General features: G+C 36.3%; 1 protein-coding gene across 3 annotated transcripts in view; it reads right to left on the bottom strand.

The window, feature by feature from the left end:
- The window catches only part of RBM41 (RNA binding motif protein 41), a 57,615-nt gene that overhangs the window by 29,294 nt on the left and 721 nt on the right, over positions 1–27,600 (bottom strand). For 2 of the 3 annotated variants that reach the window (XM_077889612.1, XM_077889610.1), the window contains exons 2-5: positions 25,059–25,175; positions 24,284–24,476; positions 23,789–23,993; positions 21,839–21,910 (exon numbers count right to left, since the gene is read on the bottom strand). In XM_077889612.1, the coding sequence (XP_077745738.1) occupies positions 21,839–21,910; positions 23,789–23,993; positions 24,284–24,476; positions 25,059–25,175 (587 nt within the window). The remainder of the gene's footprint in view (positions 1–21,838; positions 21,911–23,788; positions 23,994–24,283; positions 24,477–25,058; positions 25,176–27,600) is intronic. The other variant, XM_077889611.1, reaches the window with a different exon arrangement.

Raw genomic sequence — 27,600 nt, 5'->3', positions numbered from 1 at the left:
CAACTTATTCTATGATGTTGGTCTATGATATCAATAGTATACTGAAACCAAAGCTAAACAAAGACATCACAAGCAGGGAAAACTACAGATATCCCTCATGAATAGACAAAAAAATCCTTAACAAAAAATTAGCAAGTCTGCCTAATTCAGGCATTCTCAATATATAGAAATGATTATACACATATAAGTGGAATTTATCTCAGAAATGAGATTGGTTTAACATCTAAGAAATCAATGAATACATCATATTAATAGATTAAAACATTAAATCACATGAGCCCTATAGTGAATGCAGCAAAAGCATTAAACAGAATCCAACACTCATCCATGATTTTTTTAAAAACTTCAATTAACTAGGAATAGAAGGGAACAACTTCAGCCTGCTGAATGATATCCCAAAAATGTCCACATCCTCATTCCTGGAATCTATGAAAATGTTACATGACAAACGAGACTCTACAGATGTGATTAAGTTACAGATCTTGAGTTAGGGAGATTATCTTGGATTATGCAGGTAGGCCCAATATAATTACAAGGATCCTTACTAGGAGGAGGCAGGAGGGTCAGAGACAGTAATAGATGGAAGTAGAAGTTGAAGTAATGTGAGGAAAGGGCCATGAGCCAAGGAATTACAGGTGGATTCTAGACATTGGAAAAGGCTCCCCTAGAGAACTCCAGAAGGAAGGCAACCTTATGCACAACTGATTTAACAACTTCTGACCTCTAGAACTGTAAGAGAAGAAATTAGTTGCTTTAAGCCACTAAGTTTATAATAATTAGTTACAGCACCCACAGGAAAGAATGTACTATGATTCTAAAGATCGTGTACAAAAAACCTAGAGCTAAGATCATAGTTAATAGTTAAAAACTGAATGTTTTCCCCTTAAGACTGGGAAAAGGCAAAGATGCTTGCTCTCACCACTTCTTTTTGGAAGATTTTATTTATTCATTCATGAGAGACACAGAGAGAGAGGCAGAGACAGGCCGAGGGAGAAGCAGGCTTCCCACAGGGAGCCCGATGTGGGACGTGATCCCTGGGATCACGCCCTGAACTGAAGGCTGATGCTCAACCACTGAGCCACCCAGGTGGCCCACACTACTTCAATTTGACACTGTACTGAATTCTAGATTGTGCAAGGAAACATACATACATACATACATAAATAGACATCCAGATTGGAAAGAAAGAAGTTAAAACTGCCTTATTCATAGGCAACATAATTGTCTAAGTAGAAAATCTGAAGGTATCCACGATAAAACTACTTGAATTAAGTAAAAAATTACAAGATCAAGAATGCAAGACAGATATACAATAATCAATTGTATTTCTATATACATGTATGTAATAATCAGAAAATGAAATAATGGTACACCTGGGTGGCTCAGTGGTTGAGTGTCTGCCTTCGGCCTAGGGCGTGATCCTGGGGCCCGGGGATCAAGTCCCACATCAGGCTCCCTGCATGGAACCTGCTTCTCTCTCTGCCTATGTCTCTGTCTCTCTCTCTCTGTGTCTCTCATGAAGAAATAAATAAAATTTAAAAAAAGAAAATGAAATAGAACAATTCTGTTCACAAGAGCATCAAAATGAAAAAGTAAGAATTAGTAAAAAAAATATAATATTTGTAAACTTAAAACTATAAAACATGCTGAAATAAATTACAGAAGAGCTATATAAAGGACGAGACATTCTATGTTCATGGACTAGAATATTCAATATTATTAAAATAGCAGTTTTCCCAAAATTGAACTACAAATTCAACACAATCCTTATCAAATATCAGCAGGCTTTTTTTTAATAGAAAAATTGACAAGCTTGTTCTAAAATTTACATAGAAATACAAAGGGCCTAGAATAACCAAAGCTATTTTGAAAAACAGGAGGAAAATTGGAGGAATTACACTACCTGATTTCAAAATTTATATAAAAGTAAAGACATTCAGAGTATAAGGATAGGCATATACATCAATAGAACCAAAACAAGTGAAATAAACCCTTACATTTATGGTCAATTGATTTTCCACAAAAGTGCCAAGACAATTCATTGGGGGAAATAATAGTCTTTATAATAAATAGTTCTGGGACAGTTAGATATGCATATTTAAAAATATGAACTTAGAACCTTTATCTCACTCACAAAAATGAACCCAAAATCGATAAGAGATCTAATTGTAAGAGCTCAAACTATACACATTCTAGAAGAAAACACAGGAGAGTAGTATCTTTCCTACCTTGAGTTCAGTAATGATTTCTCAGATATGATACCAAAAAGCCCATAAAGGTTACATAAAGGAACAAATTAATAAATGGAACACCATTAAAATTAAAAACTTTTGTGCTTCAAAAGATACCATTAAGAAGATAAAAAGATAAACTACAGACTGGAAGAAAATATTTTCAAGTCATAAAACTTATAAAGTGCTTGTATTCAGAATACATAAAGAACTCTTACCACTCAATACTAAGAAAACAATCCAACCAAAAACCAAAAAATGGGTAAAAGACTTGAATAGACAACTCATCAAAGAAGATATAAGAATGGCTAATAAACACATGAAAAATATTCAGGTTATTTCTTATTATAAAAATTCAAATTAAAACCACGATGAGATATTAGTACACACCTACTAGTATGGCTGTAAAAAAAAAAGGAGGGGTACAAAAAGTGTTGGAAAGGATGTAAAGAAGTAGGAACACTCATACATCACTGATGAGAAAGTAAAATGATGCAACCACACTGGAAAACAGTTTGGCCATCCCTCAAGTGGTTATACAGAGTTATCATATGATCTAGAAAGTCCAGTCACTCGAGAGATATGAAAACACGTCCACACAAAAACTTGGACATGAATGTTAATAGTATTATTTACAGTAGACAAGAAGTGGAAACAACCCAAATGCCATCAGTGATGAAAGGATAAATAAAATGTGGTATATCCATACAATGGAAAATTATTTAGAAATAAAAAGGAATGAATTGCTGATACAGGCTACAATAAGAACAAACTCTGCAAACATGCTGACAGAAACCAAATTCCAAAGACCACATATTGTTAAGACTCCATTTATATGAAACACCTAGATTCAACAAATTTATAGAGACAGAGGCTTGGGGTAGAAGTGGGAGTGATTTATTGCAAATAAACTCATGGGAATTTTGCAGAGGGATGGAAATGCCCTAAGACTGAATTGTATTGATGATTGCATAATTCAATAAATTTACTAAAAGTCACCTAATTGAACATTTATAATAGGGGAATTTTAACACTATTCAGTCTCACACAATGTTAGAACAGAAAATAGGGAAAATGTATTCAAAGACACTAAAGAATAATTAAATGAATGAGAAGATACAGCATATTCACACTTGAAGATCTGAAGATTCATACTGTAAATATGTCAACTCTCCTCAATTCATTTAAATACTTGATGGAATTTCAGTTGAAATCACATAAGAGAAAGTATGTGTGTGAGTATGTGTGTGTGTAACCTGACAAACTGATCCTAAGATTTCCATGGAAAAGCAAAGTATCAAAAGTAAATAAAATACTTTTGAAGAAGAACAAGGTAGAAGGAATGTTTTTTATTGTACTGGATATCAAGACATTAAAAAGCTAAACTGTGATACTGATTCTGATAAACTGATAGCCAAAAAGATCAAAGGAATCAAAGAGAACCCATAAAAACACCCATGCATACATGAACACCTGATATATGACAGAACTAGCAATACAATAACAGTACAGGGACATTTTCAAAACATAGTGTTGGGATAGAGGGTTAGTTATATTGTAAAAACAAACAAACCTGAAATCCTACTTTATACCATATACAGAAATCAATTCCAGTTGGATCAAAGACTTAAATGTGAAAGGCAAAAACATAAAGCCTTCAGAATAAAGAACAATATCTTCCTGAGCTCATGTAGGGTAGGATTCATTGATCAAAGTACAAAAATCACAAAGTAGAAAGAAAAATTAATAGATTTTATTATATAAAAATGAACTTTTATTCATCAAAAGATGCTATAAAGGGAGTGAAATGATAAGCCACAAAATGGGAATAGGCATTTTTATATAGCCAACAAAGAGCAAGTATCCACAATAATAAAGAACTTGTACAAATTTATAAGAAATGCATATTAAGATGAGAGATGAAATTTGGAGATAGAATAGATAGAATATTCAGGACATATAACCACAACACTTTCCTAGTTCCCTCCTCTCCATAGCAGTACTGAAGGTAAGTAGTGATCATTGAGATCTGCCATATCCTAGGGTTTGGGGGCTGAGGTACTCCTTTGATACATGCCTAAAGTGACCTTTGAACCAAGACTGCATCTGGACACATATAAGCAGTTGAAAAGATATTCAGGTAGGAAATAGACATTTCCACATTTGCTAAATAGGCAAAAGAACTGAATAGCCATTTCACAAAGGAAGATATCCAAATGGCAAATTATGTGCAAGAGGGATTCCAACCTCATTAGATATCAAGAAAAGGAGTTAAAACCACAATGAAACAAACAAAACAACATGGACTCCTGAAAAATATCAATGCCTGCAAGATAGACAGACAGACACACACGCACACACACACACACTCACACACACAGAGGAGAACTTTTATAAAGCAAACTAAATGCAACGTTTGATCTCTGATTACATCCTGGATTTAAAATTGAGAAATCTAATTAGAAACTCTATATTAGATAATATTAGTGCAATAATGCTAAATATCTTAAGAATGATCATAATACTATGATTATACAGGAAAATTTCTATGTTCTTAGAAGAAACATAATGAAGTATTTAAGAGTAAAACCTCTTAATGTCTGAAATTTATTTTCAAATTGTGTAGCAATAAACAAACTACACACAGATTCCAGTGTAGAGAAAAACAGAGGTAGAGCAAATGTGGCAAAATGTGGTTGGTAAATGTACTTGAAGGGTGTGGGTGTACTATTCTTTCAATTTTTCTCCATGTTTGAAATTTTTCAAAATAGAAGGTTGAGGAAAATAAGACTTTCCTAACCCTTGAAAAATAAGAAATAACATAAATGAATCCTAATTATTAAGAAAGGGGAAAATAATATAGTGAAATATAATTAAATACCCATCAGATGGGAGTCTGACAATACCCAGTGTGGACAAAGATATGGAACAACCTGAACCTTCTTCACATGTGGTTGGTGGGTTTTTAACTTGGGACAATCCCTTCACAAAAGAGTTGAGATCTATAAAGTTGAGCAGGTATGAATTTTTCACCCCTCAATTCCACTCCTAGTTATATACCCTGAGAAACTCCTGCCCATGTCCCAGGATACATGTACAAGAATGCTAACAGTAGTAGGACTGATACTTGTAGCCCCCACAAATGGAAACAACCCACATGTCCAACTACAGTAAAATGGATAAATAAGTACTGATATGTCCACATAAAGGAATACTATACTACTGTGAAAGTGAATGAACTATGGCTATGCATTGTAATGTGGATGAATCTCACAAATATAATGTTACATAGAAAAGGAAGGCCCAAGAGATTACACACAATCCAATTCACTGATATAATGCCTAAAAACAAGTAAAACTAACCTACTGTCTAGTGATGTATGTATGGGTGGTAAAAATATAAAGAAAAGCAAAGAAATTATTATCACCAGTCAGGAGACTGTTTATATCTGGTAGTCAGGGGGATGTGATTTCTGAAGAGCATACAGGGACTTTGGAGTATTGGCAAAGTTTGATTTCTTGACTTGACTGAACACATGTGTTAAGCGACTCTCTAGTGTGATCCATTTCATTATTAAAAATATTTTTAAAAAAGTAAGAGGGAAAGAAGAGGAGAGAACTCAATATACTGGGTTGAATAGTATCCCCCTAAAATTCATGTCCACCCAGAACCTCAGAACGTAACTTATTTGGAAATAGCATATTTACAGATACAGTTAGGTAAGATAAGGTCGCACTGGATTGGTGCGGGTCCTAAATCCAATGCCTGATGTCTTTTTAAGGAGGTCACGTAGAGACACAGGCACACAGACACACACATCACATAATGACAGAAGCAAAGATTGGAGTGATGTCTCTGCAAGGCAAGGATTGCCAGCAACCACTAGAAGCTAGAAGCTAGGGCACTGAACAGATTCTTCCTCAGAGTCTCCATAAAAACCAAGCCTGTCAACATCTCGATTTGAACTTCTAGCTTCCAGAACTGTGAGAGAATAAATTTCTGTTGTTTTCACTCACCTTGTTTGTGGCACTTTGTTAACAGCAGCCCTAGGAAACTAATATAGATTTTGTACTGGGAATCAGGGTGCTGCTGTAACAAATACTTAAAAAGGTGTAAGTGACTTTGGAATTGGGAAATGGGTAGAGGCTGGAAGAATTTCTGAATTGCCTGACAGCAAAAGGTTGGTTGCCTTGAAGAGACTGTTAGTAGAAATACGGATGTAAATAGTAGTTCTGGTGAGTGCTCAGAAGAGGCCAGTAGAGAAAGCTTCCATCATGTTAGAGAATACATATATCATCATGAATAGAATACTGCTAGAGATATGAACATTAGAAAATGTATTTCTGGTGAGGCATCAGAAGGAAATGATGAACATGATGAACATGTTTCCATGGATGCTGGAAGAAAGGCAATCTTGGTCATCAAGTGGCAGAAACTTGGCTGAATCAAGTTTGGCTGTTGGGTAGAAAGTGTAAGTGATGAACCTGGATATTTAGTTGAACCTGGATATTTCCAAGCAAAGTGTGGAAGATGCAGCCTGATTTCTCTTTGCTGCTTACAATAAAATGAAGAGAAAAGAGAGATAAATTAAGGAAAAGATCTGTGAAAAAAGAAACCAGCACTTGATGATCTATAGAATTCTCAGTGTATCTAAACAATGTGCTCTGGAAACAGGGCCAATGGTATGGCTGGACAGACCTTCACTGAAGAGATTAGGTGTGTGATTCATGAATGCAATCAACCATCTCAGCAAAAGCCAGGAAGAGAGGAGGGGTTATCCAGAAAGGATTTGTGGAAAACCCTTATAACTGATTATAGGGATCTCTTGACATGCATGAGACAAATAAGGTTTCAGAGAATTGTATATCAGCAGAAACAGTGCCAGCCTGGTGTGAAAGTGAAAAAGACAGGACAAAATGAAGGATGAAGGTAAAGTACAGTCTGGCCTCCAAATAATCATATCCATCTCACACACAAAATACATTCACCCCATTGTAGCATCCACAAAAGTCTTAACCTATTCCAGGTAAAGAATAGAATATCTTTCTAGAATATCTAGATATATATCTAGAATATATATCTAGATATATATCTAGAATATCTCTAGCAGTATTCTTTACCTTTGCGAAGGTAAAGCCACAGATGCAAAAGCCAGTGAGGTGGGGCTTCAGCTACCCTGGTAGGCTGAAAAGGTGGGGCTATCCCAGAGGACCCAGAGAACAAGACTACCCCTGGAGGACAGAGGACAGAGCACTGAGCCCAGAGCATCACTCTCAGGCTCTGAGACCTAAGAGAATTTGCCCTCCTGGGCTGTTAACTTGCTTTAGACCAGTAACCCCTTTATTCCTTCCTTTCTGCCCTTTCAGAATGGGACTGCCTATCCTATGCCTGTTTCACATTGTCTTTTGGAAGCAGATAATTTGTCTAGTTTCACAGGTCTCTGGACAGAGAGGAATTTCGCCCTAGGGTGGAGCATACTCAAGAGCCTCACTGACACCTGTTTTTTTTTTTTTTTGAAATAAGCTTTTATTTCATAATCTTTTAAAATACTTTTTAAAGTCATGCAGATTATAATATTTGAATTTTTATATTTGTATAATCATAAAAAGTAATAAAAGATTTTCATAAGTAGACACATCAAAAAAAGTTTGCACTGTTTGGGGATGATAATAAGGATAAAAATAAAGGGTGATTTTTTAAAAAATACAAATCATTCCATTTTCTTTCTTTTTTTTCCTTTTTTTCTCTCTTTTTAAAAAGGTTTACTTATTTATTTATTTATGAGAGACACAGAGAGAGAGAGGCAGAGACATAGACAGAGGGAGAAGCAGGCTTCCTGCAGGAGCTTGATATGGGACACCTGGTTTTGATTATTTAAATGCCACTTGAGAATTTTTGAGTTGATATTTAGATGAGCTTTGGAACTTAAACTTGATGCTGGAATAGGTTAAGACTTTTGTGGATGCTACAATGGGGTGAATGTATTTTGTGTGTGAGATGGATATGATTATTTGGAGGCCAGACTGTACTAGATTGAATAGAGTACCCTCAAAACTCATGTCTATCCCAAGCCTCAGACATGACTTATTTTGGAAATAGGGTCTTGGTAGATGTCATTAGTTAGGATGACATTACATTGAATTGGGGTGGGCCCTAAATAAAATGCCTAATGTGCTTATAAGAAGGCCGTGTGAGGGATCCCTGGGTGGCTCAGGGGTTTAGCGCCTGCCTGCCTTTGGTCCAGGGCATGATCCTGGAGACCCGGGTTTGAGTCCCACATCAGGCTCCCTGCATGGAGCCTGCTTCTCCCTCTGCCTGTGTCTCAGCTTCTCATGAATAAGTAAATAAAATAAAATAAAATAAAATAAAATAAAATAAAAGAAGGCCGTGTGAAAGCACAGAGACACAGACACACACTGAGACTGTCATGTGATGATGGAGGCAGAAACTGGAATAATGCGGGTATAACACCAAGGATTTTTTTGGCAAATGCCAAAAGGTAGAAGATACAAGGAAGCCTTCAGAAAGAGCATGGCCCTGCCAACACCTTGATTTTAGACTTCTCGCTACTGTGAGAGGATAAATTTCTGTTGTTCTAAGCCACTACATTTGTTGTCATTTGTTATGGCAGTCCTAGAAAAAGAATACAGTGATTAAAGAAAATCCTTCTAAGAAATTCTGTTGCAAAGCGAAGGAAAAATGATTGACATACACAATATGAATGAATCTCAAAAAAAACCTGCTCAGGTAAGGAAGCCTTACAGAAAGAAAACAAAGTATATTGTTTCAGTTAGATGAAGTTCTAGAACAGGAAAAATGAATCTATAGTGGAAAAAAGTCAAAACACTAGTTGCCTCTTGGGAAATTACTTACAAGAAGTATGATAAAACTTTCTGGAATGGTGGTAATCTTCTATGGATTAAGTTACACAGATGCAGTGGTATGCTAGAAATGGTCCAATGATTATACACGTATCTTCCAGATTCCATGTTCAGTGATAACTTTGGTAGTTTGAAATTTTCCATGGTGCAAGTATGTACACCATGGAAACTGGCAAATGGTAGAAATCAGAGCCCTTTTACTTTCTGGAGAGCCAGCTGTTAAACATTTACCAACACATCATTACAAAAACGTATACACTGGTCAAAAGTTAGCAAATAAACACTTAAAATTTGTGCATTTCATTGAACATAAATTTTGCATCAAAAGAAAAAAATTTAAATATTTAATTCTAGCTAACAATATGCATACTGAAGTATTTAGGAGGGTATGCATTTACATTGGCAATTTATTTTAAATACATCAAGAAAGATGGATCGATAAATGAGTAGAGGGATAGACATGTGATAAAATAAAATATTAATGGTAGAGTCTAGTTGGTGATGTAATAGATGTTTGTGATAAAAATCTTTCAACATTCCTGTGTGTTTGAAAATTCGCATTAAAGACTGGAGAAACATCATTTCCTGTATGGATATCAAAAATATTAATATATGTACTTAATTCTATTATTTTGATTCCATTTTGATATTTCATTTTTAAACCAAGTGCTACTTATTGTGATCACAGTAAATGGAGAGAATCAAAACATATTCTTTGCTCAAGTAGCTAACAACTGAAGGGAATTTTTTGTTTTTATCATTTTTTAAAGAGAATTCATGGTAGGAGTCTGTACACTATGGAAACTGGCAAGTAATACAAAGCATGTTAAGATCCTGAAAGGAAAAATGCAATACTTGGGATAACTGACCAAGGTATCTAAGGAGATAAGAAGGCTAGGATCCAGCACAAAAGTGTAATGATTAACTTCAGGCATGAAGGATGTACCTACCACTGAGTTGGGATGGAAGAAAATAAGAGTGAGGATATGGAAGTTAGCAGAGTCAGGCAGAAAGCAAATGGTTCATAGGCATACATGTACAAGCTAAACTTCTATGTTCTGCAAAAGAATCCATATGACAAAATCTTTGCAATCTTGGGTTAGAAAGAAATCTTAGCTATAGGACCAAAAGCAGAAGTTATGAAAAAAAAAAGTAAATTTGACTTTGTCAAATTCACGAACTTCAGGAGATACTGTTAAGAGAGGTAACATCAGTGAAAATGGCAGAGTATGGACCTCCTGAAATTCTCTCCTCCAACAAGCAATGAGAACACTGGCCAAAATGGTCAGAATCAGCTTCTCCAGGACTCTGGAAATTAACCAAGGGCCTGCAGCAATCTCAGAAATATTTATTCAATAAAAATAGTTAAATCTCAGTATGAATAATACATTTTGTGGCATTTTAACTTGCCCTTTTCTTGTCCTTTTCTCCCAGATCTGTGGTAACCTTGAAAACCAACAACCTGAAATTGCAGCAAAAACCAGGAGCCTGGCAGCCACTGGAGAAGAAAAAACAGGGCTGGAACTCATTCAAAGCACCATTATCAGAGAACAGTCATTATGTGGTCTTTCTAGTGACAGGCAATACTCTCCTTAATGTAACCCAAAGCTCACCACCCAGTGCTAAGAGACTTCCCCAGAACTTTCGTGGAAAATGATCAGAGGCAGTTGGTGAATTCTTCCCCTGCCTGAGGTGGTGGAGTTGGAATAATCAATAGGTTAACCAAAAAGCTTAGAAGGAAATCTTGAGGGATGAAATGTCCTTAAAGGACACTGAAAAGCTCCAACATACTCCCAGGAATCTAGAAGGCCACACATGTGCACAGGCCTGTCCACATGGCTAGAGCTGTATGCATGCTCAGGAAAGACTAGAAAATCCCTAAGCTCTTACCTCTGACTAATCTCAAGTCTCTGCACAAGCAGGAAATGAGGGCTAAGATGGAGTTGTAAACTGCTTAGCTGCCTGTGAAAGATGTGCTTAGCTTGCATACAAATCCCTCAGTGCTAGGAAATCCCTCAGGACTGGGAAAAGTACTAGTTTTGGGCATAGTTAAAACACTGCATTAAGTTAAAGAAGGTCACATGTTATAAGGTCCCACTTATAACAAAATGTCCAGAATAGGCAAATCCCCATATAGAGGGATAATAGATTAGTCACTGTCTCGGCTGGGAGGAGAAAAAGGGACTGAGAGCCATCTTTGAGGTATTGGAAATGTTCTAAAACTAGAATATGATGATGGTTGACCAACTCTGTAAATTTACTACAAGTCACTGAATTGTACACTTAAACGAGTGAGTTTAATACCATGTAAATCATAACACAATAAAAAGTGGGAAAAAATGACCCAACTACATTCCATAAGAAACTTATTTTTTAAAAAACATGAAACTCACTTTTAAATATAATAGTATAGATAGGATAAAAGTAAGATGGGGAGAAATTTCTTCTAGAATGTTGGAGTAAGGACCTTGAAAATCCACTCTTCCATAAAAAATTAAACTTTTGATAAGTCTGGAAATTAAATAAAGGCATACAATAATAGGAGGAACAGTTGTTCAAGAAAAACAGCTGAGGCTCAATGAGAATAGTAAGATTTCAACTTTCTGAAATCACATTTCCCTCTCCCCAACTTTGCAGTAGCTTTGAAAACCAACAATACAGTGGTTGTAAATAAAACCGCAGTCTAGCTGATACTACAGGAAGTAGAGCAGTTCTGGAGTTCACCAGAAGCGCCATCCTCAGAGAACTGTCGCTGTTTGACCAGCCTAGTACTTTGCTGAAGCTACATTCCGAGGGCTTGTTTTTTTTTGTTTTGTTTTGTTTTGTTTTTAAGAATGTAAACAGCTTAGTTTATCTTAATTTAACTCTCACAGAAATGCTTTCCCTGAATGAAGATTTGTTTTTGTTTTTGTTTTGTTTTGTTTTGTTTTTTGTTTTTGACTTGGTTCATATCTCACTCTGTAGGAACAGCCCAGCCCTAGGGCATTTGTCAAAACCAATTGGTGAAGGTTGTTTAACATGTAGCTGCTTGAGACAGCATTACCAGGTGGGGCTAACAAGAGGATGACAAAAAAATTAAAAGAAGACACAGGGAATGAGAATCACATTTATGGGTTTCAAAATATACTACAAAGCTATAGCAATCAAAATACTATGGTACTAAAATACAGACAGACAAACAGACCAGTGGAACTGAAGAGAAAACCCAGAAATAAATCCTCACATACATGGTCAACTGATCTTTGGTAAGACTGGCAGGAATATACAATGGGGAAAGGATAGTTTCTTCAACAAAAGATGCTAGAAAACTGAATCTCCACTTGCAAAAGAATGGAAAGGGACCCGTATTTTATACCATTCACAAAAATCAATTAAAAATAGATTAAAGGCTTAAATAAGACCTGAAACTCTAAAACTCCTATAAGAAAACATGGAGAAAAATCCTCTTGACACTGATATTGGCAATGATTTCTTTATAACTCCAAAAGCACAAGCAACAAAAGCAAGAATAGAAAGTGGAACTATATCAAATTACAAAGCTTCTGCATAGCAGAAGACACAATTAACAGAGTGAAAAGGCAACATATAGAATGGGAGAAAATATTTGTAAACCATATATCTAATAAAAGATTAATATTCAAAACATATAGGGAACTACAACTCAATGCCAAAGAAACAAAACCTGTGAAACTAATATAACACTGTATGTTAACTATACTGGAATTCAACATTTTTAAGATTTATTTGTTTGACAGAGAGAAAGTGTGGGTAAGGGGAGGGGTAGAGGAAGAGAATCTTCAAGCAGACCCCCTTCCCCGCCCCCCGCCCTGAACACAGAGCCCAGTGCAGGCTGGATCTCACAACCCATGAGATCATGACCTAAATCAAAACCAAGGGTTGGACACTTAATCAACCGGGCCATCCAGGCACCTTGGAATTAAAATTTTTAAAAATAATTTTAAAATTAAAAAAATCTGATTAAAAACTGTGCAAAGAAAAAAAAAAAAACTGTGCAAAGTATTTGTATAGACATTTCTCCAAAGAAGATACACAGATGGCCAAACAGGTATATGAAAAGGTGCTTAACAGCATTAATTATCAGGGAAATGCAAATCAAAACCACAATGACATATCACCTCACAACTGTTAGGTTAGGACAGCTAACATCAAAACCCAAAATATAACAAGCATTGGTGAGGGTCTTGAAAAACTGGAATCTTTGTACACTTTTGGTGGGAATGTAAAATGGTGTAACTACTACCAAGAACAGTATGGAGTTTATGCAAAAGATTAAAAATAGAAATACCATACGATAAAGCAACTCTACTTATGAGTATTCAAAGAACTGAAATCAGAGTCTGTAAGAGATATCTGAACTTCCTATATTCCTGGCAGCACTGTTCATGATAGCCAAGATGTGGAAACAACCTAAATGTCCATCAGTGAATGAATAAAGAAAATGTAGTATCATGCATACAATGGAATATTATTCAGCCTAAAAAAAAGAAAATCCTGCCATGTGACAACACAAATGAACCTTGAAGATACCATGCTAAATGAAATAAGCCAGTCACAAAAGGACAAATACTACATGAAACAACTTACATAAGGTATATAAAATAAACACATAGAAGCAGAATATAATGGTGGTTGCCAGGGACTAGGAGAAGAAGAAAATGGGGAGTCATTATTCAAAGGTTATAAAGTTTCAGCTACGCAAAATGACTAAGTTGTAGAGACCTATTGTACAATAGAGTGCCTGTAGTTAACAACATGGTATTTTCCACCAAAAAATTTGATTGGGTAGATCTCATGTTAAATGTTCTTAAAAAAAGAAAAGCAAAATAGGGAATGAAATGTCCATAAGGGTCTTTGAAAAGTTCAGATATACTCCTGGGACTCTAGAAGGTAACAAACATGTGCTGGGTTATGTGTACGCCCGGGAAAGTTAGGACCTGAGAAGTCATTAAACTCTCACCTCTGGCTGACCTTGAGGGTCTGTACAAGCAGGAAGTGAAGTCTAAGAATTACAAACTGTCTGCCTGGGCATGGAAGGAGTGACCCAACACAGACAGACAGACAGACAGACACACACACGCACACAAAGGCTGGTAGAACTTTTTGGTTCAAGGTATTTAAGGAAAACTTTCTCCAATAACTAATGGGCCACTATGCTGAGTGAACAGACTTCAGTGGCTGTACATGACAAAGCTTTCAAATTTACAGAATTAGTCTAGGAAAATCACTATACAAATAGCAATAACAACAAACCCTGGGGTGTGTGTGGGAGAATGATTTTTCAGAGTTGTCACATGACATTATTTTAAATGTCTCATCTGCAACAAAAAAATTCTAAGACTGTTATGGACTGAGTATTTGTGCTCCCCCTTTACCAATTTGTATGTTGAAACCCTACTGGTGATGTGATGGTAATAGGAAGTGAGAACCTTTGGGAGGTAACGGGATTAGATGACATCATGAGGGTGGAGCCCTCATAAATGGGATCAGTACCCTTACAGAAGTCTTGAGAGAGCTTGCTTCCTCTCCCTGCTCTCTGACATCTGAGGATCCAATAAGAAGTTAGCAGTCTGCAACCTAAAAGAGGGCACTCATCAGAACCTGATCATACTGGAACTCTGATCTCAGACTTCCAGCCTCCAGAACTGTGAGAAATAAATCTGTTGTTTATAAGCTACCCAAATGATTGTACTTTGATACACAGGAAAAAAGAAATAGTTAATAGAAACTTTTCTGAGAAAGCACATTGGGCTTCTCAGACAAAACTTTTAATCAGTTATTTTAAGTTCTTCAAATAGATGTGATATATATATACACACACAATGGAATATTACTCAGCCATTAGAAACAACGAATACCACCATTTGCTTCAACGTGCATGGAACTGGAGGGTATTATGCTGAGTGAAGTAAGTCAGTCGGAGAAGGACAAACAACATTATATGGTCTCATTCATTCGGGGAATATAAAAAATAGTGAAGGGGATTAAAGGGGAAAGGAGAGAAAATGAGTGGGAAATATCAGAGAGGGTGGCAGAACATGAGAGACTCCTAACTCTGGGAAATGAACAAGGATGGTGGAAGGGGAGGTGGGTGGGAGGTAGGGGTGACTGGGTGATGGGCACTGAGGGGGGCACTTGACGGGATGAGCACTGGGTGTTATACTATATGTTGGCAAATCGAACTCCAATTAAAAAAATATACAAAAAAATAAAATAGATAATGGATAAACAATTGAAAAAAAAGTAAGTCCTTCAAATAATTAAAGGAAACCATGTATAAAGTACTAAAAGAATGTTTCAGAATGCCTTACTAAATAGGGAATAAAAATAAAGAGACAGAAATTATAATAAAGAACCAAATAGAAATTCTGGAGTTGGGGTGCCTGGGTGGCTCAGCAGTAGAGTGACTGCCTTTGGCCCAGGGCATGATCCTAGAGTCCCGAGATCGAGTCCCACATCAGGCTCCCTGCATGGAGCCTGCTCCTCTCTCTGCCTATGTCTCTGCCTCTCTCTGTGTGTGTCTCTCATGAAAAAATAAATAAAATCTTAAAAAAAGAAATTCTGGAGTTAAAAAGTACAATAACTGAAATGAAAAATATACTAGAGGGGCTAAACAGAAGATCTAGGCTGACAGAAGAATCAGCAAACTTGAAGATATGTCAACTATCATCTAAGGAAGATTACTCAATCTGAGGAACAAAAACAAGAAAGACTAAAGAAAAAATAACAGAGCCTCAGAGACCTATGGGCAAACATCAAGCATACCAACATATGCATAATGGAAATCTCAGAAGAAGAAGGAGCACAAAGAATATTTGAAGAATTAATGTCTGAAAACTTCTTCAAATTGATGAAAAGCATTAATCTACACATTACAGAACTCGACAGAATCCAAGTAGGACAAACTCAAAGGGACCTACTTGGAGTCCGTCCAAGAGACATTTAGAAATGTAGCCAAATTGTCAAAAGCTCAAAAGCAAAAGATGAAGATTGAATCCTGACTATAGCAAGAGAGAAGTGACTCATCACGGATAAGGAGTCCTAAATAAGATCAACAGTTGACTGCTAAACAGAAACTACAGAGACTAAAAGGCAGTAAGATGACATATTTGATGCACTAAAAGAAAAAGATTGCCAACCAAAAACTTCACTGGCAAAAAACTATACTTTCAAACTAAAGGAGAAATTAAGAGGAACACTTGGGTGGCTCAGTAATTGAGCATCTACCTCTGGCTCAGGTCATGATCCCAAGGTCCTGGGATCGAGTCCCGTATCAGACTCCCCACAGGGAGCAATCTAAGCATAGATTGAAAGAATTCATCACTATAAGACCTACCCTCTGAGAAAAACTATAGGGAATACTTCAGGCTGAAATAAATGGACACTCTTCAGCAACTCAAAGAAAAAACACTAGTAAAGTTGATTATATAAATAAACATAAAAATACAGTATAAATGTATTTGTCTTTGTAACTCTTTTTCGTGTCCTGACTTAAGAGATAATTACATAATGCAATAATTATAAAACTATATTGATGAGCTTAAAATATATATAAAGATGTAATTTTCATGACAGTAGTAGTACAAAGGAGGAAGGAGAAAACAGATAAACAGGACTAAGTTTTTGAGTATTTTTGAAATGAAGTCAGTATTAATACAAGCTAGTTTGTTTAAGCTGTTAATTAGAATATCCTAGACAACTATTAAGAAAGCAACTAAAAAGTAATAAAAGAAACAAGTTGATTAAAATTATATATTGGAAAAACCTATTTAATATGAAGGAATAAATGGAGTAACAGGAACAAAAAAGATACAAGACATTCAGAAACAAATAGCAAAATGGCAGACCAAATCCTATCTTATCAAAAGACTCCAATTACATATATTAAATATAAATGAACTAATAAGCATTCAATTGGAAGAGTGGATTTAAAATGGAAAACACGGGGTGGCTGGGTGGATCAGTCAGCTAAGCATCTCTCTTTGGCTCGGGGAATGATCCCAGGATCCTGGAATCAAGCCCCAGGGATCCTGCTTCTCCTTCTCCTTCTCCCTCTGTCCCTCTGTCAAATACTTGCTCTCTGTCAAATAAATAAATAAAATCTTCAGAAAAATAAAAAAGGAAAACACGACCTATTTGCTGTCTACAAGAAATACAATTTAGATTTTTTAAAAAGTTGAAAGTAAAAGGATGGAAAAAGATGTTCCACGCAAACAAGAATCAAAGTAGGGCAGGTTATAAGAAAAATTTCCTTTTTCTTATTTCCTTGGTAAGTCTAGCTAAAGGATTATGAATTTTGTTGATCTTTCTGAAGGACTTTTGGTTTTGCTGATTTTCTATATTTCCTTAATTTTCTTTTTTTTTTTTTAATTTTTTTATTTATTTATGATAGGCATGCAGTGAGAGAGAGAGGCAGAGACACAGGCAGAGGGAGAAGCAGGCTCCATGCACCGGGAGCCCGACGCGGGATTCGATCCCGGGTCTCCAGGATCACGCCCTGGGCCAAAGGCAAGCGCCAAACCGCTGCGCCACCCAGGGATCCCTCCTTAATTTTCTATTTAATTATTTTTGCTCTAATCTTTATTATTTTCTTCCTTCAGTTTGATGTGGGTTTAGGTTGCTTTTCTTTTTGTAGATTCTTTTTTTTATTAAGACTTTATGTGTTTAGAGCAGTTATAGATTCATAGCAGAAATGAGGGAAGGTACAGATTTCCCACATAACCCCATCCCCACACATGTACAGCCTACCCCATTATCAATATCCTCCATCAGAGTGGTACACGTGTTACAACTAATGAATCTACATCAACCCATTATGATTACCTAAAGTTTATAGTTTACATTACAGCTCATGCTTGGTATCACACATTCTAAGGATTTGGACCAATTTTTGTAGTTTAAAAAAAAATTGTAGTTCTTAAAGTGAAATGTTTTGGTTATTAATTTCAGACTTTCTATATTAATATGGGCATTTATAACTATAAATATCCCCCTGAACACTGTTTTACTGCATTACCTAAGCTTTGGTATGTTAAGATTTGTTTCCATTCATCTCAAAGTATTTTCTAAAGTCCCTTGTGACTCCTTTTTGATTCGTTGGTTATTCAGTAGAATGCTGTTTAATTTCTGCATATTTGTATACTTTCTAAATGTCCTTCTACTACTGATTTCTAATTTCATTCAGCTGTGAATGGAAGTGGTGAGAGTGCACATCTTTGTCTTATTGCTGATACTAGGGGAAATACTTCAATTTTTCACCATTTATTATAAAGTTAATTATTAACACAAACATATGTCCATTTATTTCTGATAAAAATGCAAAGGCAATAAAATGGAGAAAAAAATACTCTCTTCAACATATGGTGCTGAACAATTGGAAATTCGTAGGCAAAAAAGTGAACCTTAACCTAAACTCCACACTTCATATAAGTACCAACTTAAAATATCATAGATATAAAAATAAATTATACAACTATAAAAATGTTTAAAGAAAAAAAAATAAAAAAATAAAAATGTTTAAAGAAAAAAATCTTATCCATGATCTGCTGTCAAAGAGTCCTTAGACATGGAAAAAGAAAGCATAATCCATGAAAGAAAACCCTGACAACCGGACAACTGTATTGTGTCAAAATTTAAAACATTTGCTTTGAGGCAAAAAAACTGGTATACTAAAAACTACAAAATGTTTCTGAAAGAATTAAAGATACAAATAAATGCAAAGACATCCCATGTTCATGAACTGAAGACTTACTATATTGTTAAGAGGTCAATACTGCCCAAAGTGATCTAGTGTATTCAGTGTAATCCCTCTCAAAATCCCAATGACATTTTTTCCAGAAATAGAAAAATCCACCTTAAAATTCATATAGTATCTCAAGGGTTCCTAAATAGTGAAAATCTTGAAAAGGAAGAACAAAGTTGGAGGTTTCACACTTCCTGATTTTAAAACTTACTACAAATCTACAGTAATTAAAACAGTGTGGCAATGGCATAAAGACAGACATATATACCAACGGAATAGAATGGAAAGTCTAGGAACAGAGTCTTGTATTTATGGTCAAATGAGTTTTGGAGAGAGTGCTAAAAACAATAAATAGGTAAAGGACAGTCTTTTCATGAAGTAGTATTGGGAAAACAGGATATCAACATGCACAAAATAAAGTTGGATCCTTACCTTATAACATATACAAAAAAAAATAACTCAATATGGACCAAAGACCTAAATATAAGAGCTAAAACTATAACACACTTAGAAGATAACATAGGAGAAAACCTTTATGACATTAGATTTGGCAATGAACCAAAAGCAAAGATAGCAAAAGAAAAAACTGACAAACTAGACTTTGTCAAAAATATAAACTTTTGTGCATCAAAGGATACTATCAACAGAGTGAGAAGGCAATTCATGAAATGAAGGTAAATACTTGCAAATTATTTATCTGATAAGGGAATCAATATTTAAAATATACAAAAAAATCCTACAACTAAATGATAAGTAAATAAACAATCAATTTAAATAATGGGCAAAGGACTTACATTGCCATTTCTCCAGAGAAGATACACAAATGGCCAAAAAGCACATGAAAAAGATGCACAATATCAATAGTCATTAGGGAAATGAAATCAAAACCAAAATGAAGTACCACTTCACACCTGTTAGGATGGCTATCGCAAAAAAGAAGAAATTAAGTGTCAACAAGGGTGTGGGGAAATTGGAATCCTTCTTCGTGGCTTGTGGGAATGTAAAATGATACAGCCTCTATGGAAAACAGTATGGTGGTTCCTCAAAAGATTAAACACAGAATTACCATATGATCCTGCAATTCCACTTCCAGATATATACTCAGAAAAACTAAAAGCAAGGACTTGAACAGACACTTGTACATCCAGTTTCATAGCAGTATTTACAACAGCCAAAAAGTAGAAGCAACACAAGTGTCTACAGACAGATGAAGGGATAAACAAAATGTGGTAGATACATGGACTGTATTGGAATATTATTGGAATGGAATATTATTCAGCCTTAAGAAGGAAGGAAATTCTGTCACATAGATGACCTAGAAGACATTATGCTAAGTGAAATAAGCCAGACACAGAAGGATAAATACTGTTTGATTCCACTTATATGAGGCATCTAGAGTAGTCAAATTCAGAGACAGAGGAATGGTGGTTGCCAGGAACAAAGAGGAGTATAATGGGAAATGGTACAGAGTTTCAGTTTGGGAAGACGAAAAAGTTCTGGAGATGGATAGTGATGATGGTTGCAGAACAATGGTAATATACTTGATGCCAAAGAATTGTACACTGAAAACATGGTTAAAATGGTCAATTTTATGTTAGGTATATTTTGCAACAATAAAAAAAAGTTTGCTCTACAAAGGACACTGTTAAGAGAATGAAAAGATAAGCTACAGACTGGGATAAAATATTTATGAATCATATATCCAACAGAGAATTGCATTTAAAATATATAAAGAACTCTCAAATATCATAAAGAAAATAAACAACCCAATTAAAAAACAGCAAAAGATTTGAACAGACACTTCAGTAAACAGGATATAAGGATGGCAAATAAGCACATGAAAAGATATTCAACATCATTAGCTATTAAGGAAAAGCAAATTAAAACTACAATGAGATACCACTTCACAAGTATCAGAAGAACTAAAATAAATACCAACAGTACCAAATACTGACAAAGATGTAGAGCAACTGGAACTTTCATACATTGCTGGTGGGGATGCAAAATGGTTCAGCCACTCTGGAAAATGGTTTGGCAGTTTCTTATAAAGTTAAACACTTACCATATGACCCAGTAATCCCACTTCTAGATATTTACCTTAGAGAAATAAAAATTTATGTTCACACAAAAACTTGTACAAAAATGTTCATATCAGTATTATTCATAGTCATCATAACCTGGAAACAGCCCAAATGCACTTCAATGGGTTGATGGATAAACAAACTTTGGAATATTCCATACAATGGAATGCTATTCAGCAAAATGAATGAATTATCGATACATACAACTTAGATGACTCTCAAAGGCATTACACTAAATGAAAGAAATCACTCTCAAGAAAATGACACAGTGTACGATTCTGTCTTTATGACTTTCTTTAAAAGACAAAACTACAGTGATGGAGAACAGGGATTGCCAGATTATGAGTAAAGTTGGGGGTGACTGTCAATGGATGGTATGGGGGATTTTTAGGGTGATGAAGGTATTCTCTATCCTGATTGTGGTGGAAGTCACATGAATCTACATGATTTATATGATTTACAATTTGTAAAATTGTACACCAAGAAAAAAAGAAAGAAAAACAGGCAATTGTATTGTAAATTCATTTTTAAAATAAAAGAAAATACTGCTATATCATCATCATCATCAACAGTTATATTTTAGTGATTAATAAAAATATTCAGAATTAGTTGTGAAATAGGATCCAAAATTCATTAAGGTCATTTTATGTCTGGTACAGTAACATAAAGAGAAAAAAAATCAACAACACTAAATGTAAAAGTTTTACAACTTCTACTAACTCCTCTCTTTAATATTCTTTATCAGGATAAATTGCTTCCTCAGGATCATTTCCTATACACATTGTCATATACTGAATATGGAATTAAATAAGTACTCGACTCAGAAGTCTGGGACCCTATGTTACATTCCTAAATCTAACACTGTAAGAAAACTCTCGACTTGCCTTTTGTGCCTAATTTTATCTTCCTCTTCATTGAGGTCATGTACGTGTCTGCACTTGTCTTTTTGTGGTATGCTGTGAAGGTTTAAAGCAAGGAGTTTCAAAGATAGGAAACAGAAAAGATTCATACACCACCCATCCACCCCAAATACCAGGTACTGCTCTAAGTGGTTTACATGTATTACCTCACTTAATCCTCCTAACAACCCTATAATATAGGTACTACTAATATTCTCATTTTACAAGGTGAAGAAACTGAAGTGTAAGGCGGTAACTTGCCCAACATCTCCTAACAAGCTAGTTAAGAGGGGGAGCCAGGATTTTTCCAGCAGTCTGCCTCTAGAGCCCATGTTCTTAATCAGCATGCTAGGTCTCTCCACAAGAGGCTGCTCACTTGTTCTTTCATTCCTTCCTTCAACACTGCTCTTCCATGTCTGTGGTCTCTCTGTCTCTAACAAAGCATTCATTCATACTTACGGCTTTACCTACCACTTGAGTGTACATGATTCTCAATTCTACGTATCCAACTCTGACCTCTTCCCTGAACTTCACTGCTGCATTTCCAACTGCCTCCTCGATATGTGCATTTAATGATCCTACCATGCTCACCAATTCAACATGTTTAAAATCAAACTCATCATCTTTCGTCAGAATTTCCCCATAAAGACTTTCTTAACTTTGCCAATCGTTAAAGTCACACAGACATGAAACATCTAGGTTGCCTTTGACCTCTCCTTTGATCTTCCTCCTTCGTTCTCAGGCAATAAGTTTAACTTTGTGAGGTGTCTTATAACCATACCTACCTCTCTTTCTGATACCACTACCATCATTCTAGTCTAGATCTTGGTCCCTATATGACTGTAATATGCTTCCTACATCATTCTCCCTGCTTCCAGTTCTTTTCTCTCTCTCATCCTATTTATTGACCCCCAGATTAATCATTTTCAAATACTGCTTTTATCAGGTTACTCCTGGCTCAAAATCCTCTCACCATATCGAAAATAATTAGATGAGTAACTAACTCTGTAGAGGTCTATGCTACCTGCCAAATCGAGTTCAAGATTTTTAGCTATCTTTCTAACCTTGTCTTTCACAACAGCCCCAACCATGCCATCTGATGCAAATGAACTGCCTTTCCCTTCTCCTTACTATAGAATAGAAGTATTAAAAGAACATTGAAATCTTACTCCTCTGAAAGACCTACTTTAGTCATGCCAACGCACAGTGGCCTTTCCCTCCTTGGAACTCCTACAGCACTTGACAACTATATCTAGCCTTGTTACTAAGTGTTACCTGGTTCTGTCTCCAACCAGACTGTAATTGCTACCAAGTCCAGAATGATTTCTTAAACTTCTGTGCACCTCCCACAGTGCCTAGCCAAACTTATCTGTTAAACTGATACTTTCTGGTTAAGATACATACCACTTATCTATATACTTTTTGCTCAATTACAGTTCAGCCCAAAGACCCTCTATAATCCTGCTTCACCTTCCTTTCCAATGATACCCCCTTTCCTCCCCCTGCTGTGCCCTATACTTCCTGCCACAACGAACTTTTCATCATTCCCTACATGCACCAGGTCCTTTCACAAACCTGTTCCTGTTCACCTACCATCTGTAATGCCCTCTCCCCCTTATTTACCTGACAAACGACTGTTGCTCTGGCAAGACTTAGTACAAATGTCAACTCCTGACTCCCCCAACTCAACTCAGATGCTCTATGTTCTGTGCTCCCCTAGCATTGTATTCATATCTCTGTAACAGTGATTTCCATGTGGCATCACAACTGTTGTGTACGTATTCATCTCTGTCATGGGGCTATATACATTCCTCAAGGAGAGTGATTGTTTGTCTTTCCCCTACTCCCTTTACTAACTCTTCATTATTTAATGCCTTGCTGTTAAATTGCTCTCTCACAGTGAAGAGCACATCAGAGTCAGTGGTGATCACATACCTTGGTAATAAAGAGCCTTGAGGAAGGAGTGCCTATCAGCTCCCTGAAATAAAGACTTTTCTATTTCCATTTCTCGTCGGGTCAACTGCTTGCTCTTGGCAAATCTCTGTGGCAGGCAAAGGATGCGCTGACGCTCTGAGATCCTTTCTTCAATATCTTGAAGACGGTTCTGTATTGCTTCTGGGGTTGCCCTCAGTCTTGTCCTCTGAAACCAAAGAAATGGAGAATATGGATCATAGAGGACACACCCTGAAAGTGATGATCTAATGCCTCAGACAAGAAAAAAGATGATGAAAGGCCCGAAGAGACCATTCATAGATGTGTTAGCTAAAAAGTCAAGGAAGAGCTTCTCTTGACCAAGGTTCCTATCACAGAAACCAAAGAAGATTCAGATACCAAAGCTCAATTTTGTAAGAATGAAAAACGGAAAGATTCTCAGTGTCAAAGGAAGCGATCTCATTCTTTATTCTTCAGAAAAAATGTGGCCCCACTCACCTTTTCACCTGAAACGTGGCTCTTCCAGATCAAGATTTCTGTTTCATTGAGCCCTAGTTCCCTAAGAGAAGCAGTTTCCTGGTCCTTCTGATGCAGTGTCTGGAACTGGGACAAAGTCATAGTCCCAGCTGCTTCCTTCCCAAAGGGCTTGTACATAGTACCAGGAGCAAAGCTCTCTTTCTTAGACACACATCTGCAAAACAAGCAGGAAGAAAGTAAGAATATCTTCAGGTTACACAATTTACAGAAATGGGAGGCTCATCATTAAAAGAGGCACAGTGAAACTCACTGGCAATTTCTCTCTCATGATCAATTTCTAGGCTGAAGCACCTCTGCAATGACATGGAACTCCATCAATAGTCCCCTCACCCAGGGCCAATAAAGGACTGAATCAAATATTTATTTATTGAATATCTACTATGCACCAGATACTGTGCTGGGTACTGAGGATTTAACATTAAAGAAGATAAAAATGGTTTCTGCTTACGTGGAAGAAGAGTGGAAGAGAAGCAAGTAAACAAGACAACGGTCATATTGGGTTACAAGCGCTACATATGTTAAGGGAAGACATAAGAAAGGTACTTAGCCCAGACCTGGTGGGATATAGGAGACTTCCCAGAGGAAGAGACACAGAAGCAAAATGTTGCTTAATAAGTAGAAGTGTGCCAAGGAAAGGGGAGTGGGAGAGGAGTGTTCCATCCAGGCTTTACGAGGGGTTGGCCACCTGGAGGTGAGGGTCTATGATATTCTACCTGTTTGCAAAATCAATACCTACTCCTCAATGGAGACAGAGGTATCAAGTTGATGCTGAAGGAGGCTTTTCAGCTGCCTCTCCCCTTCTGTTTCCAACTCCTCCAGGACATGCTCACCACTCTTCACACAACTGTTTACCCTGGAGCAGATATAAGAATATATACAGAAAGTAAAAGAGACAGTCAATCTCAAAACATACTCTTTATATTATCTACCAGTAGTGACTCCATTTGTTCGAAGACACTTTTCTATTTGTTGCCCTTTATCATTCATCCCACAAACATTTATAAATACTTACACATAAAGCACTGTGCTAGGTACTGATGGAGTCAAAGACATTCAAGACATAGTCCTCAAGAAGCTTGCAATTTATTTAGGGTATGTGTGTATGTGGTGTGTTGTGTGCCTCTGGGGGGGGGCGGGGAGGGAAGGGGAGAGAGGGAGAGAGAGAAGAAAGAGATAATTGAGAGCTAGAGTGGTAAATGAAGACTTTAGAAAGGTAATTACTAAACTGGCATTTGAAGGACTAGGTATGATGAAGGAAAAGAACGGGGAGAATAAGTATGAAGAGACAGAAATATGTTCTGGGGATAATAAGCTCACTTTACTTGGCATTCACATAGGAGAGCACTAGGAGATAATCTTGGAGGGGGTAATTAGACAAAGATTATGAATGGACTTAAATATTTCAACTAAGGGGCCTGGGCCTTCATGTATAGGTATTAGAAAAGCAACTTATTAGGCAGTTAAGTGACATAGTAGAAATGATGATTTAGGAAAATGGATGTGGTTATAAAATGGTTTGTGGATTCACAAGAAAGAAACCAGAAGCACAAGTTCAGAAACTCTTTAAATTTATTGAGAATAATGCAATGAAAGTTCAAACTGGAGTGGTACCAGTGGAAACAGAAAGGAAGAGTTAGATGAGTGAGGCCTTTTGTAGGTAGGGGTAAGGAAGAAATCAAAGATAAGCCTTAAATTTTAAGCTGTGTGACTATGAGAACAATAGTACCAATGAAGGAAAGACAAAGATCCAGATGGAATAAATGATTTAGGAATGGGAAATTCAGTATTGTCTTAGCCATGTTGAGTGGCTATTTACAACTACCTTTTACAACTGAAACACTAGCTTGAAGTAGCAGGAATACTTAAAAGACATATTGAGTCTGAGGTGACAGAATAAGTGATATTGGCTAATAGGAAAGCGAGAGATGGGAGAATTGTATAGATGAGAGTCTGAAGCTGAACATGAAAATCTTGAGTCATCTGTGTTGGCAGGATCTGGAGCTGTGAAAGAGGAGGAGATACTCAAAGAAGAGAGTATAGAAGGAAACACAAAGGGGTCATAACACTTTATAGCAAAGGCACTACTCTGTAGAAATCTAGGAATGCTATTAGCTGGCCAACCCTAAATAACTGAAAACTCTTAGAGTGTAAATAGCAGGACCCGTAGAGCATGCAACAATAGGTGATAATAGACAAGAACAAAATGAATTAATTCCATGAGAAGAATAAATATGAAATACCTTCTTTATAAAATAATCCTTTAATATTTGGGTTATGATATATCTCTCATAATTATAAGCAAGATTTTCATGCTCTAGAAAGACTAAGATCTATTTTAGATTTTAAAATATCCTTAGGCCCAGCGTTTTTCAAAACTTCCTTTTAAGTATCTCAGTTTGTATTTATTATTTAAAATTCTGAACGTTCTTGGGATGCCTGGGTGGCTCAGCGGTTGAATCTCTGCCTTCGGCTCAGGTCATGATCCTGGGGTCCTGGGATTGAGTCCCGCATCCAGCTCCCTGTGGGGAGCCTGCTTCTCCCTCTGCTCATGTCTCTGCGTCTCTCTCTCTCTCTCTCTCTCTCATGAATGAATGAATAAACAGAATCTTTAAAAATATTTAAAAAATAAAATTCTGAACGCTCTTGCTAAGTTTAATGTGGCTTTGAAGTGAAAAACCATAGCTAACTACATCAGTACACACTAATTTCAAAAAGAAAAGTTGAGTGAAACAAAAAGGCAAGTGATAGAAAAAGTCATACAATATGTGTCCATTCATATAGAGTTCAAAAATGGCTAAAACTAGCAACATTTTGCTTAGGGATAAATTCATCTGTGGTGAAACTATTTTTTAAAAAAGCAAGGGAATGATTAACACCAAATTCTGGACCATGGTCCCTTCAGGGATAAAGGAGGGAGGAGAAGCAATCAGGGAAGGGCACACAGGGGACTTCTACCACACTGCTAATGTTCTATTTCTAAAGCCTGTAGTGGGTATGAGTTTATTCTTATCTTTAAACTGTATATATACATTATTTTGAAATATATAATAATGAGCATTTTTTAAAAAGTCATTTTGAGGCAGGGAAAATCAGAAACGGTTTTTCAAAAAATGCAGAAACTGACTGTACAGGAGAGCATAACAGCAGAACCTGAAACGCACCGCCCTCTTCCGGAGTGATTAGTCTACTTTGCAGGGAATCCAAAACTAATTTAATGAGGATCCTTTAAAAAGTCATTGTGTACTGTCAACAACTTAGAAGCTCAGGCTTTCTACAAA

Source organism: Canis aureus, chromosome X (genome assembly GCF_053574225.1).
Source record: "Canis aureus isolate CA01 chromosome X, VMU_Caureus_v.1.0, whole genome shotgun sequence".
Taxonomy (NCBI): Eukaryota; Metazoa; Chordata; class Mammalia; order Carnivora; family Canidae; genus Canis; species Canis aureus.
Note: the sequence above shows the minus strand (reverse complement) of the source record. Positions and strands in the feature narration are given on the sequence as shown.